The 14,457-nt window shown below is 47.3% G+C and overlaps 1 protein-coding gene across 1 annotated transcript in view; it reads left to right on the top strand.

The window, feature by feature from the left end:
* ABCA13 (ATP binding cassette subfamily A member 13) overlaps positions 1-14,457 on the top strand; it is a 252,433-nt gene that overhangs the window by 59,814 nt on the left and 178,162 nt on the right. The window contains 6 exon segments of the mRNA XM_060108829.1: positions 6,573-6,687; positions 7,435-7,442; positions 7,972-8,108; positions 8,111-8,257; positions 11,533-11,631; positions 13,196-13,330. Coding sequence (XP_059964812.1) covers positions 6,573-6,687; positions 7,435-7,442; positions 7,972-8,108; positions 8,111-8,257; positions 11,533-11,631; positions 13,196-13,330 — 641 coding nt within the window.

Below are 14,457 nucleotides of genomic sequence, written 5' to 3'. Positions count from 1 at the left end.
ATTTCCTCTTCAGCCCAAATCCTTACAGTTTGGGCCTGTGCCACCCACATGCAGGGATGGAGGGATTCCCAGAGGCCTGGGAAGGGTGACCTCATAGGTGGGGTCATCCTAGAACACTCACGAGTTGAATTGGGTGATTCAGCGGGTGACTGTAGCTCTGACACTCTTGGGGTGAGAGTGAGGGGAAGCTCAGACGAAGGGACTTGGGGCAGCGCTCACCGTTGGGACGTCCTTCCGTGTAAGATGCTTCGGAGCCGAGACCCAGGCAATGTTTCGGGCGGTGCTGTGTTCAGAGAGCGGTGCATTCACGAGCCCCCTCCTCCCTGACTTTCCCAAACGGGTCAGCAAACAGGACTGGGCAAGAGGAGTATGGCAGCAGACCCTGCCCTAGGCTGGGGGGCCGCACTCTTCTGTGCGTGACTCCGGCACAGGCTGGTGGGAGGACACAGCCCAGATGCGAGCCTGAAGGTCCCTGGTTCACCACTTCTCGTGCCGGGGAGGGCGGTGGAGACACAGGACCTGCAACAGCCCGCTGGCCCGAGGTTCGGGGTGGGGAGAAATCTTCGGTCCTTCTCAGCAGTACACTGCACCCACATTGTCCTGGGCCTGGGATCAGGGTCCTGGGGGTGGGGGGTGGATGGAGGGAGAAGGGCAGGAGGCAGAGCCTGGGTGACGTGGGGAGGGGCTGGGGGTTGGCCACCACCCTGCACTGGCACCGGAGTCATGCATCTCAAGAGACAAAAACAAAAGCTGAGCCATTTTTTTTTTTAGATTCCATATGTATGTGTTAGCATACGGTATTTGTTTTTCTCTTTCTGACTTACTTCACTCTGTATGACAGACTCTAGGTCCACCCACCTCACTACAAATAACTCAATTTCATTCCTTTTTATGGCTGAGTAATATTCCATTGTATACATGTGACGCATCTTTATCCATTCATCTGTTGATGGACACTTAGGTTGCTTCCATGTCCTGGCTATTGTAAATAGAGCTGCAATGAACATTGTGGTACATGACTCTTTTTGAATTATGGTTTTCTCAGGGTATATGCCAGGTAGTGGGATTGCTGGGTAAAATAGTTCTGAGGAACCTAGGGGCAGCACAGGAATAAAGACACAGATGTAATGAATGGACTTGAGGACACGGGGAGGGGGAAGGGTAAGCTGGGAGGAAGTGAGAGAGTGGCATGGACATATATACCCTACCAAATGTAAAACAGATAGCTAGTGGGAAGCAGCCGCATAGCACAGGGAGATCAGCTCTGGGCTTTGTGACCACCTAGAGGGGTGGGATAGGGAGGGTGGGAGGGAGGGAGATGCAAGAGGGAAGACATATGGGGACATATGTATATGTATAACTGATTCACTTTGTTATAATGCAGAAACTAGCACACCATTGTAAAGCAATTATACTCCAATAAAGATGTTAAAAAAAAAAGAAGCTGATTTCTCCACGTGGCTGTCCCTATATATGGGATTTTGATCCAACAGTCTCATCCTTTTCTGTCTGACGTTGCTAATAGAGACAAGCCACCGAGGAACAGTGTTAATAAGAGTTATTAAAATGCAAGTCAGGGATTTGCCACCTTCAGAAAAAGAGGTGGAGACAACGAAATGTTTATGAAGGTCAGGTCAGGTCAAAAAGGTTTTTAAACAAAGGAGAATGTTGGATTTCCTAATTTCCAAGTTTATTGACAGGCTTTTGTCTGGGTTCCAGAGTAAGGATAAATACACGGAAGAATCTGGAGCATATTTGTTTGATTCATGCTGTCCTGATTATAGGGAGGTGACAGACAGTCCTGTTCCTGAGGTCACTTAGACATCCTGGATTTAATATGTTTCTCCTTTCACTGTTAGTTTTATAAACAAATGGTTATCAAAAGTTGAGAAAGTAGAGAAAAAAGTCATACTTCATACCCTCTTCTAAAGCATCAGTTGGTTTTTTTTGTTTGTTTGGGGACTATTTTTCCCTCCCGTGACCTTGAACTCATGACATCTTGCTAAGAGAGAACGTTTTTGTGCCGTTTTTTCATTTGAAGCCATTTATGGAGCATTTGCTATGTGTCATGTATGCACGGGACTGTCATACTTGGTGGTGAAAAAGGTGTCGTCTTTGCCTTCTGGGAGCTTGCAGACCAGGGGTTACCAGGACCGTATGAGCCCGGAGAACCGCAGTCACCATCCCCTGTGGGATTCCCCAGGGATGGGAGTCACAGGACCTCTCGCCGCCCAGTTGGGAAGTTGGTGGGGGGGCACACGCGTCCACATCAGACACCAGTCTCTTCCCTAAGGTCCGAGGGAGGACTTGAGGTCGAGCAGGGCACTCGTGTTCCTCTCCCTCTCCCTCACCCCCTCTTTCTGTGGTTAGTCTGCCTTCAACATGCTTCCCCCTTCTGCATTTTAAAAATTCACTTGGTGCACACATAGTTTCATTATTTTCTTGTTCTGTTGATACTTTTTTCAAAGGACCACACATGGACTTTATTTATCAGTTCTCTTTTTTTGTCTTTTCTAACTTACTTGTTATTTCTGTCTTTATTTTTATTACTTCCTTACTTTTATATACCTTCCATGTGTTATGCCGTTTCTCTGATACCTGAGACACATGTTTGATACATTATTTTTAGCGTTTTTTTCTTTAATTTGTGTAGTGACCTAAGGTGATGACTTTTCTTTTCAATCATTATTTCAACTATGTCCCATGGATCTGATATACAACTAAAAGTTCATAGTTTTCTAGACACTTGCAATATGGGTTTCTACTGTCTTCTTGACCCAAGAGCTGTTTAAATTTCTTTTAATTCCCAAGTGGAAATTCTCGGGAATTTTAAGCATGTGAAGTTACTCAGCTTACTTATAGTAAGAAAAATTCAAATTAAAACTAGTCTGCGATAGCATTTTAAAAATCAGATGGACAAAATCCGAAAATTGCATCATACCCTAAGTTACCAAATACTGCTAATAAATCCTAATTTTTACGTTGCCATCAGAAAATACTGTGTTTATCATTTCCACTTTTTGAATTTATGGCATTTCTCTGTCAACTATTATATAATCTACTTTTGTGAATGATTTATGGGCACTTGAAAAGAAATTTCTGATTTCCTATTTTTATAGTACAGAATTTATCTACATTAACTTTGTTGTTTAGGAATTCTCTGTCCTTATTTGTGTCCACTTCATCTGTGCTGAGCTAAGATAGATAAACTGTAGTCTCCTGTTACTGGGACATGCCCTTGCTTTTTCCTGTGGTGTTGGCCTTTCAAATTTTGGGGCTGAGTCACTTTGTGCAGAGCCGTGAATAATTGTGTTCTGGGTCTTCCTTAATGCTTTGTGGATGTAATTCTACCTTGTATAAAATTAACTTAATGACCTCTGCTTTTTCCCTCTTTCTTCTCTCTCTCTGGATTCACAGTTTGCTTGCCATGCCTTTGCCCATCCTCGCATTTTAAACTTTTCTGAAGTGTCTTGTTTTAGGCGTGTCTCTTGTGTGCATCACATAGCTTCATACACAGGGGAGGTTAGCTGTTTAACAGTATGAAATGGAATTTCATGTATATATGGTCTTAGTTATGTAATATGTTTTTCTATACCTACACCATTACTTAGGAATGTTCTGCTGTTCTTCTAGTGGTCCCCTTATAGTTATAACTTTGTACAAATAGTATCAACCCTTTCTTTCTTTTTTTTTTACCATGACCAATAAAAAAAAATGTAATTTCTCTTCTTCCATCACTTCTTCTTTTTTAATCATGCAATTTTAGTTAACATTATTATCTCGGTGTCCTCCTTTGTACGTTAAAGATGCCTGTACTTATATTCTACATTTGTCAGTGTTAAACAAGTAGCCTTTGATTTTGGCATTTACCAACTCATTCTTCCTCTTTGAAGAATTTCCCCAACCTTCCAATTTTTGTTTGTTGTATCATTTTTACATTTCAGGGAACAAAACATTTCCAATCTGTCTTGTCATCTTATTTTTCATTTTTGTTTTAGTCTTATTTTTACTGGAAATAAATCCACTTCTTACCATTATTCTTTCACTGTGATTTACCAGTCACCCTTCTGTGGGCTGGTTTGTCTTCTAGTAATTTCCTTAAGAAGATCTCATGAGACAATTTAGCCCGAGTTCTTACATACTTAAAATTCTTTGCAGCATTTATATTTGAAAGACAGCTTGGCTGGACATGAAATCCTGGGCTCACTCTTTCCTTGAGTATCTTGTAGAAATAGTTCCATTATCTTTGGCTTTCAGTGTTAATATAAAGAAATCTGAGGCCACCTTGATATTTTCACTCTTTTATATGACTTGGTAATTTTGACAAATCACTAATAACTTGAAAATTCAGTAATTTACTAGGATACACTTAATTGTTGACCATTCTAGGACAGTTTTCCAAGGCACAAGATGAGTTCTTTCAATGTGTAAGACTTAAGCTTTTTTTTTTTTTTTTTTTTTTTATGGAAACTCTTGGTGTGTTCTAGCATTACAAATTTATTCTCTTCCAGTATTTTTTTTTTCTTAAGGGAATCCAATTGCACGACTTCCCCCCTGTGTTTCTTATCAACAAAATCCCCTTCATCCTATTAAGCTTCTTCTTTCTTCCTGTCCCTTCAGCTACATGCTCACGTGTGTTTTACGGCACTCACTGGGTGTGTGCAGCGTCCTTTGCCCTTGTTGTGCTCCTCATCCGTCTCTATCCATCTGGCGGCTGTCTTCCGCCCTCTGTTTCTCTCCAGCCTCTTCCAGCTCACATTCCGTGTCTTCCTGCCACCTCAGCATCTCATCACTGAACCGTAACACTCCTGTGGTATGGTGTTTTGATAGGGGATTGCCTTAGCAAATAGTTTTAAACTCGTGGCAGAGATGTTGGCTATTTTCATCTGTTTCACGTCACCATCTTTTTGGCATGTGTTCTTCATTTGTTAATAATTCTGAGACTCTCAACCTACTTTTAGTTCTGGCGTGACTGTTGTGCGAGATTTCTGTTGTCGTTGTTGTTACTCATCTTGAATGACTCGGGTCTTCCTGGCCAGTTGTTTGCAAGGGGCTCCTGCTGGTGGTGAGGACCGGGGGTGTGAATGCCCCCAGAGCTTACAGGCTCTCTCCCATGGCCACGAAGACCGAGTGCTTCCTGCACATACACGTACTCTTCACATAACCCTCCTCCTCTGTCTCCCTGGAGACCCTCTCTAGGTGGGCGTGGCTCCTGACACCACCCAGTTTAACAGGCCGTGGACACCCACTTAACATCTGCTGTTCTCTGTACTGTGCCTCCAGAGTGCCCCTGGGCTTTAGAAAGTGTAGTTTTTTTTTTTTTTTTTTTTTTTAAAACAGACATTTATTTCTCACTGTTCCAGAGGTCCAGGGGCTAGTAGGTTTGGTTTATAACGAGGGCCCTTTCTCAGGTGTGAAGACTTCCTGCTGTGTCCTCCACGGGTGGAGAAGGTGCCAGCTCTGGTCTGTCTTCGTCTGCTGCTCCTGAGGACGCCAGCGTCGTCCTGAGACCCCATCCTCATCACCTCATCCCAACTAATCATCCCCCGAAGGCCCCGCCTCCAGATCCCATCCCTTTGGGGGGTTAAGGTTTCAATATACAAATCTGGAGGTGACACATTCAGCCAATAACAGAGACATAGGAGATACGGGAACATAGAGATATTCCTTCTGGAACAGAAAGAATCACTTTTGTGACTACTTAAGAAGTATAGGTTTTTTTTTTTTTTTTTTTTTTGTGGTACGCAGGCCTCGCACTGCTGTGGCCTCTCCCATTGCGGAGCACAGGCTCTGGACGCACAGGCTCAGTGGCCATGGCTCACAGGCCCAGCCGCTCCGCAGCACGCGGGATCCTCCCGGGCCGGGGCACGAACCCGTGTCCCCTGCATCGGCAGGCGGACTCCCAACCACCACGCCACCAGGGAAGCCCAAGAAGTATAGTTTTGATGGCACATTCTAGACCTCCAGCGGGTGGGGTTTTGCTGCTAACGCCTCTCGTATCTACTTTTTTGTGCGACTCCTATATGAGCTTGATTATTTTTAGCAGCTTTTTCGAATACTTGGCCATCTCTTCCCAAATACGTGTCAGAATTGCAGTGGCAGTTTTTCCTTCTCTTGTTGATTTGGACTTGTTTCCAGGAGCAGATTAGGAAAGGCCTGAGTTATACACCATGTACTGTAACTTCTCTTCTGTAGTTTCTTATTCTCTTTAATTTGTACTAAATGGTCTCACTCAAACAGGTGTGTGCAGAGAGTCCAGATTCTCTTGAGTCTGGGATGGTTGCTCCAGGCACCCCAGAGTCGGGTTCATGCGATTCCAGGCCCCTCATGACTCTCTCCTTTACAGACATAGAGGAGGTCCTCTGTGTCTGTAAAGTTTCCTCGTGCTCTGTGAGTTTGCACACCTATACATCAGGATGCCCGACAGCGGTTCTGCCTCAGGCACAGGGTCAGACAGGTCTCGGTCCTGAGCGAACTCCGGGGCCGTAAGGACAGAGGGAGGAAGCGTGGGAGCAGGACTCATCGCGAGCATCTTGGGGCGGCGTTGGGTGCTGACCGCACTGTCCCCACAGGTTCTTGAACAGCGTCGGCTCCTTCTTCCTGCTGACAGCGATGCTCACGTGGATGGCGTCCGTGGCCAGCGTGGTCCGCAGGCTGCTTTACGAGCGGGAGATCCAGCTGGAGGAGGTGAACAGCCTGGGGGACGGGAGGGGGCGTTGGGGGCTTGGGGGTTGACAGCTGCTCCATCATGGACGGGATGCTGCATGCGCTCAGCTGGGTCCCGTCGTCCCAGAAGACTCGCCCCGCACGGAAGCCCAGGGCCCTGGCAGGGCTGCATAGGTGACACGCGACCCAGACAGACACACGGATGGAATTCCCATCTTTGTTTACGGCTGGAATTCTTTAGGTACAGCGTTGCTGTTTCTGTCCCAGTGTTGTTAAAACTCGAAACTATCAAAACTGCTTTTAAGAATGAAAGTCCAACTGATTCACCTTGTTATAAAGCAGAAACGAACACACCATTGCAAAGCAATTATGCTCCAATAAAGATGTTAAAAAAAGAAAAAAGTTCATAAAAGCGCCTGGTAAAGATCTGCCTTCCCGTTCAGCCAGGCAGACACGCCGGCACATGGGATCCACTTATTTATTAAAGCAAAGGAAAATTGCAGAGAGTCGTTCAGTTTCGACTAGAGTTGCACTGCTGTACAACGTGTTGTTCACCTGTGTAGCACGAATGCATTCCTGGATTTCTGTGTTTCTTCCCCATCCAGCTGGGCCCCGGGTGTAAGGCCTAGGACTGGGCGTTGGTGATGCTGAGCCCCCTGCCCGGGGCCGCCAGCGCGGGGCGTGTGTCTGAATTGCTTTCACTGCTAAGTAACCAGCCCTACACCCTGGTGTATCACCACGTTATAGGTGAGCAAGCGGTCGGTTCAGTGGATGGGGTAATTTTAGTGTTATTACTTCAAACTGGATTACTTTGCAAACCACCTTCTAGAACCTGAGCAGTCACCCCCGAAGTTAACAGCTTAAGGCCCAGTGGTTCCCCCTTCATTTTTCTCTTTGTTGTTATTAAACAAAACCAAAACAAACCAAATGACAAAAAAAAAAGAGGGAACAAAACCGACAAAAGCTCAATAAACCGGGAAAGGCAGCGAGACTGCGGCCGGTCAGGCTGGGGTCTGGGGTCCGCTCCCCTCCGCAGCTGCCTTCTCACAGCTGTGACGTTGTTCTCAGGCCACCTCGGCCCTCTTCTTCCCGTCCCCACGGCCAGCGACCTGCTCTGCAGGGGCTTTGTTTGCGTCAACGGCTGACTCTGGAGGAAGCGTCCAGCGCGGCGTCTCCGAGGCCGTGTTTCCACACTGGCGGCCACAGGGAGGGATGAGCCCGGCTCGCCTGTCCCCCCGGCCGCACCTGCCCTGTCCCCTCTCAACCCCGTGATGACCGGTCCTCCCTGTGTGGGCATTGTGTCAGGACGATGGGCGTGCCCCCCGCCGTCCACTTGCTGGCCCGGCTCCCGGAGCACAGGGCCGAGCTGACGGTGAGCCGCGCCGGCCTGGCCCTCATCCTCGGGGTCAGCGGCGTCTTCACCTCCAGCAGCACCTGGATGGCGTCCTCTTCCTCCTGGACTTCGGGGGGTCGGTGGTCACGCTGAGCTACCTCCCGAGCGCATCCTTCGGCCGGGCGAGCTCGGCCGCCCTGTGCAGCAGCCGGCCCTACGCGGCCGTACGTCGTGCCGGCCTGCAGGCCTCCCTCGTCAGTGCGTTGTTTCGTGAAACTGCAGAACAAGGCTGCCGTGTACCCCGCAGCACGTTTCAGTGCGTCACTGTCAGGTGTGGGGGGCTTCCCCGTCTCCCCGGTGTGTACTCCACCCTCAGCTGCAGCCTTGCGGTGCCGGGTTCACTGACACCACGGAGGGTTTGCTGAAGGGGGGCTTATGTAAAGCTGGCGTTTTTCACGGAATAGGGACTCTCCTCTGAGACTCTTGGAGACATCGGGAGCATCCCGAAGGAAGCGCATGACTTCAAGCTTCTCTTTGTTTCACACGTGGAAGGCAACAGACCTCCAAAGCTATTTTAGAAGTAAAAAATAAGCATTTTTTTGGGAAGCATCACGAATTACATCACATTAGCTGGAAAGATCTCTCCGTTGGCAGTGTCAGAGTCAGCTACCCATTTAGAATGTACCCCCCCAAAAGCATTAGAATATGTCCAAGTCTGTGCTGTAAATACGTAGAAGACAGAAACTCATCCATTGTTGGTGACTGTTACCTGGTGAGCTCAGTGCCAACACACAGTAGGGTCACACAGTACACAGCACTAGGACGCACAGCAGGGACACAGAGTACACAGCACTAGGACACACAGTAGGGACACACAGTACCCAGCACTGGCACACACAGTAGGGTCAGCACTGGGACACACAGCAGGGACAGCACTGGGACACACAGCAGGGACACAGTACACAGCACTGGGACACACAGCAGGGACACAGTACACAGCACTGGGACACAGTACATAGTACTGGGACACACAGCAGGGACACAGTACACAGCACTGGGACACAGCAGGGACACAGTACACAGCACTGGGACACAGTACATAGTACTGGGACACACAGCAGGGACACAGTACACAGCACTGGGACACACAGCAGGGACACAGTACACAGCACTGGGACACACAGCAGGGACACAGTACACAGCACTGGGACACAGTACATAGTACTGGGACACACAGCAGGGACACAGTACACAGCACTAGGACACACAGCAGGGACACAGTACACAGCACTGGGACACACAGCAGGGACACAGTACACAGCACTGGGACACAGTACATAGTACTGGGACACACAGCAGGGACACAGTACACAGCACTGGGACACACAGCAGGGACACAGTACACAGCACTGGGACACAGTACATAGTACTGGGACACACAGCAGGGACACAGTACATAGTACTGGGACACACAGCAGGGACACAGTACACAGCACTGGGACACACAGCAGGGACACAGTACACAGCACTGGGACACAGTACATAGTACTGGGACACACAGCAGGGACACAGTACACAGCACTGGGACACACAGCAGGGACACAGTACACAGCACTGGGACACAGTACATAGTACTGGGACACACAGCAGGGACACAGTACATAGTACTGGGACACACAGCAGGGACACAGTACACAGCACTGGGACACACAGCAGGGACACAGTACACAGCACTGGGACACAGTACATAGTACTGGGACACACAGCAGGGACACAGTACACAGCACTGGGACACACAGCAGGGACACACAGTACATTGGAAGGGATGGTGGAGCCACGTCTCAGGGCCTGCGTCACAGCCCTGTCGTCACGTAAACATCCCTGAGCTCAAGGGCAGGGCAGGTCCTCGTGGCACCCTGTGAGGAGTGTGATTGGAGTCCCTGAGGGAGAATCCGGGGTGGGACCAGCTGGGAGAAGTCAGACAGAGAGAGACAGTCGCTGTATGTTTTCACTTAAAGGCGGAATCTAAAATATCCAGCGGATGACCGAACATAACAAAACAGAAGCCAACTCACAGATGCAGAGAGGAAACTAGCGGGTACGAGGGAGGGGTGGAGGGAGGGGCACGACAGGGTAGGGGGTGAGAGGTGCAAAGTGCTGGGTGTGAAGTAAGTGTTCCGAGGGTGTGACGTGCAGGGCAGGGAATATAGCCACTGTTTTATTGTAACTCTACGTGGAAGATAATCTATGAAAACGTCAAATCACTATGTTGTTCACTTGGACTTCCAACTATACCTCAGTTATTAGGACAAAGCCGCCCAGGGCTGCCAGGGGCCCCTGAGGCCTTCAGCGGTCACCCGTCCTGACGGCCAGCCAGCCTCCCTGCTGTGGGTGGGGTGAAGGTCTCTGCTCATTTCGGGCCTCGGGGTAAAATGCTTCCATGGAAGCCAAGTTACTCTTCTCCAGCACCGGTAAACCCTTCAGTCCGCCCTGGTTTCCACGGCTCGGCTCGAATGCCTAGATCTGCACGGTGTTCATCAGTTATCCAGTTGGGGTTAGTTTAGGTCACACCGGTAGTCAGTAATTTTATGTGTTAATTGGATGTTTTCAGATTAATGAAAACAACTGAGCCCACTCAGGGCCCCCACCAGGTATTCCTTACGTATAGAAAAAGAGCCACTGACCACCCGGCCTGAATTTCAACGGATGCTTTTTGTTTTTTATTTCAATCCTTAGATTATGTCTACAAAGTCTGATTTCTTTTTTACATGTTGAAATGGTTTCTAGCAAGCAAAGAATCTATCTCTGGTACATTACATTTTTAAACGTAAGATACTTTTCCAATGAGCTTTCTTTCTTTTAAACACCAGACCTCGCTGCTGGAAAGGAAATCACATTTTCCTCCAGTGCGCCCTCTTCTCGTGTGCAGTCTCCATCAGTCTGCCTGCAGTGTGCTCCAGGGCATTCACTTAATAAAAAATACATAGTAAATTGCTCTATTCCATTTGCCACTGTTTTGTGTTATACATTTCTGTGTACAGTGCATTGGATTTACTACACTTCAAGCACTGCAGTAAGGAGAGAGAATTCCTTTTAACATTAAAAACTGGTTTGTGGGCTTCCCTGGTGGCACAGTGGTTGGGAGTCCGCCTGCCAATGCAGGGGACACGGGTTTGTGCCCCGGTCCGGGAAGATCCCACATGCCACAGAGCGGCTGGGCCTGTGAGCCATGGCCGCTGTGCCTGCGCGTCCGGAGCCTGTGCTCCGCAGCGGGAGAAGCCACAGCAGTGAGAGGTCCATGTACCGCAAAAAAAAAAAAAAAAAAAAAAAAAAAAAAAAAAAAAAAACAACAACCTGGCTTGTTATCACGCTTTTCAGAACAGGTGGATGCGAGGGCCAGTCTTGGGCTCAGATGTGGAGTTGCCGCCTGGGGCGATGGTTTGGCATCATTAAGAACCTGAAAGTGCTGTGGTTTCGTTATTTGAACTTAGGGCTGTGGACTTCCTGTGGCCCGATCGGTCACTAACTTGCAGTTTTTCTCTTCTCCCCCTCCATCTGCAAGCAGTACCTCCTCTCCACAACTGTCTTTGGACAAGGAGTATTTTTGGTTACATTCCTTGAAGGGCAAGAGGCAGATAAGAGCATGCAATTTTTTAAAAAGTGACTCAGGTTTTTGGAAATTTAATTATCGTGTTGCAAGCGATACAGTAGAGGGTATTAGTTACAAAGCAGAAGGTTTGGAAGGAGATCCTTGCGCTGGTTTAGCTGATGTAAACCCCTCCCTCCATCCAGTTACCCTGGTTTTAGGAACAAGGACAATCCTGGCCCCCTGTGCTCCAGGTTGGCCGCCCAGCCAGTGCCCGGGGCTACCCCGTGACACCCCTGAAACACACTTGGTCAATTATTGACCCTCGGAATTCTCCCCTGAACGGACCGTGCAGGGTCTCGTCTCTTTGTTATTGAGCTGCAGTCTGCCTTCCTGGATTTCCTGCCCACTGTTCCTGGTTTCTCTTTCTAGCCGCCTCTTTCACAGGACAGCTGTTTATATATCTTCAGCTCTCATCTTCACCTCCAGGTTTCTGGATCCTTCTTGAAGCCATGATCCAGAAGGAGATCTAACCAGTAGAGAGTAGAGAACCGCTATCTCCCCTCTTTTCTCTGTATTTTATTCCTATTAATTCAGCCTACAATAATTAAAAAAAAATTTGTTGGCAACGTTTTTCACTTATATTGAGATTTTGTCAACTAAAACCCTAGACCAGAACAGACACATATTTCTTAGACGTTTATATAGTTTTTTGTGGTGTGTTATTGAAAACACAGGGAAAATATATGCCATATATGAAACTGAACTCCAGATAGCATTACATTAGCTCATTAATTTGTGTCAGTCTTGAAATTCTCTGACTTTTCTGTAAAACATGTAAAACTGTTCTGAATTATAGTACAATAAAAATGTATTAAAACAGATGAGTAATCCTGCAATGACCTATCCTGAATTCTTCAAACGGATTTTTAAACAAAATTGGATCATAAGGATATGGCAGAAAAATGGTCACTGTTAGATCCTTTGAATATTTTGGACCAATTTCCAACAAGTACACATGTTAAAACATTTATTTTATCGAGTTCTAGATTAGTACCATAGGAAAATTGAGAAAGATGAATATTCTTCTTAAAACAAATGATATTTTAATCCAGCAATAACTTGCAAACATACTGTAATAAGAGAATGATTCTTTCCTATTGCAGAGCCTATATATCCTGTTTATATGTTTTCCAAGAGTGAGAAGAATAGTACAATTTAGAGTTTGGGTTCTCAAGGAGCCGTCATCTTTTTTTAAAACATGCTTATTTTCCCTAAATATAGATTGTTTTAGTTAAGCAAGTAATATATATATAATATATATATATATATATATATACACTATATAGATAGTATATAGATATAAATAAAGTAAACTTTAAACTTTTTAAAATCTTAGGTATTCAGGCATTGATAATGGTCACCCACCTGCTGTTCTTGAATCAGGGTGAGATGAAGCTAACATTTCACAGGAAGTACAGGGCCCATGGCCTTGACCTTCCTTTTGTTTTAGTTGTGCTCAGCTTTGCCTCCAGGACTGATGCATTCACCTCACCAAAGTCTGCCTGAAAGAGGATGAGCAGTTCTGACGCTGACCTTACTTTTCCTTCCAGGGATTCAGTGGGATAATCTGTACTGGTCTCTGGAACTAGTGGGCATGACATTTGGCTGGGTTTGCTGGATGATTCTGTTTGATTCAGGCCTTTACTTCTTATGTGGATGGTACTTGAACAACTTGATTCCTGGTAAGAATTCTGCACTTTATAAGATGACAAAATCAACTTAAAAAACAGTTTGAACCAATGTATGTGAACATTAAGATAAGTATTTATTCTTTATATAAGACATCAGAAAGGGAGTTGATAGGATGTGTTTTATTTTATTTTTATTTTTTTAAAATTTATTTAATTAATTAATTAATTTATTTTTGGCTGCGTTGGGTCTTAGTTGCTGCACACGGGCTTTCTCTAGTTGGGGCGAGCGGGGTCTGCTCTTCGTTGCAGTGCACGGGCTTCTCATTGTGGTGGCTTCTCTTGTGGAGCACAGGCTCTAGGCGTGCAGGCTTCAGTAGTTGTAGCATGTGGGCTCAGTAGTTGCGGCACACAGGCCCTAGAGCACAGCCTCAGTAGTTGTGGCATGTGGGCTCAGTAGTTGTGGCGTGTGGGTTCAGTAGTTGTGGCGTGTGGGCTCAGTAGTTGTGGCTCGCGGGCTCTAGAGCACAGGCTCAGTAGTTGTGGCACACAGGCTTAGTTCCTACGCAGCATGTGGGATCTTCCTGGACCAGGGCTCAAACCCGTGTCCCCTGCACTGGCAGGCGGACTGTTAACCACTGCACCACCAGGGAAGCCCAGGCCATGTTTTAAAGGGAGCTGTGGATGCTTGAGGAAAAGGTGGTGCTTCTGAATCCTGAGAGCACTGATCCTGTGAGGACAGGTGCTGGATGGGCCCACTGAGCTCACCACGCAGCTCCCCAGCAGGGGCCTCCTGAAGATGGAACAGCAGACACCCTGATTCCCCAGATCCTGTGTCTGAGGAACCCTGGGGTGAGGGCGTGAGGGCAGGAGAGTCTGGGCCCCTGGAGACCGAGCTCAGGGGTTCAGAGAGTGCTATGCAGCAGGAATGGAAGGACCTCATTCTCAGCCAGGTCAGCGGGTGGCAGTACCTGGAGGGAAGCTGGGCTGGGAACGAGGCAGCTGAGGGGGGGGTGGGGGTCGGCAACCCCTCCAGACCAGAGGGTCAGCGGCATCCTGTGTGGAGGTGGTGAAAGGCCTTGTTCTTGTAGAATTTTTTTTTAATTTTTATGATGATGATTATTATTATTTAACCATGCCACATGGCATGCGGGATCTTAGTTCTCCCACCAGAGATTGAA

The sequence above is a fragment of the Mesoplodon densirostris genome, chromosome 9 (assembly GCF_025265405.1).
Source record: "Mesoplodon densirostris isolate mMesDen1 chromosome 9, mMesDen1 primary haplotype, whole genome shotgun sequence".
In the NCBI taxonomy this organism is placed as follows: domain Eukaryota; kingdom Metazoa; phylum Chordata; class Mammalia; order Artiodactyla; family Ziphiidae; genus Mesoplodon; species Mesoplodon densirostris.
The sequence above is the reverse complement of the archived record's forward strand: the minus strand, read 5'-3'. Positions and strand labels throughout refer to the sequence as shown.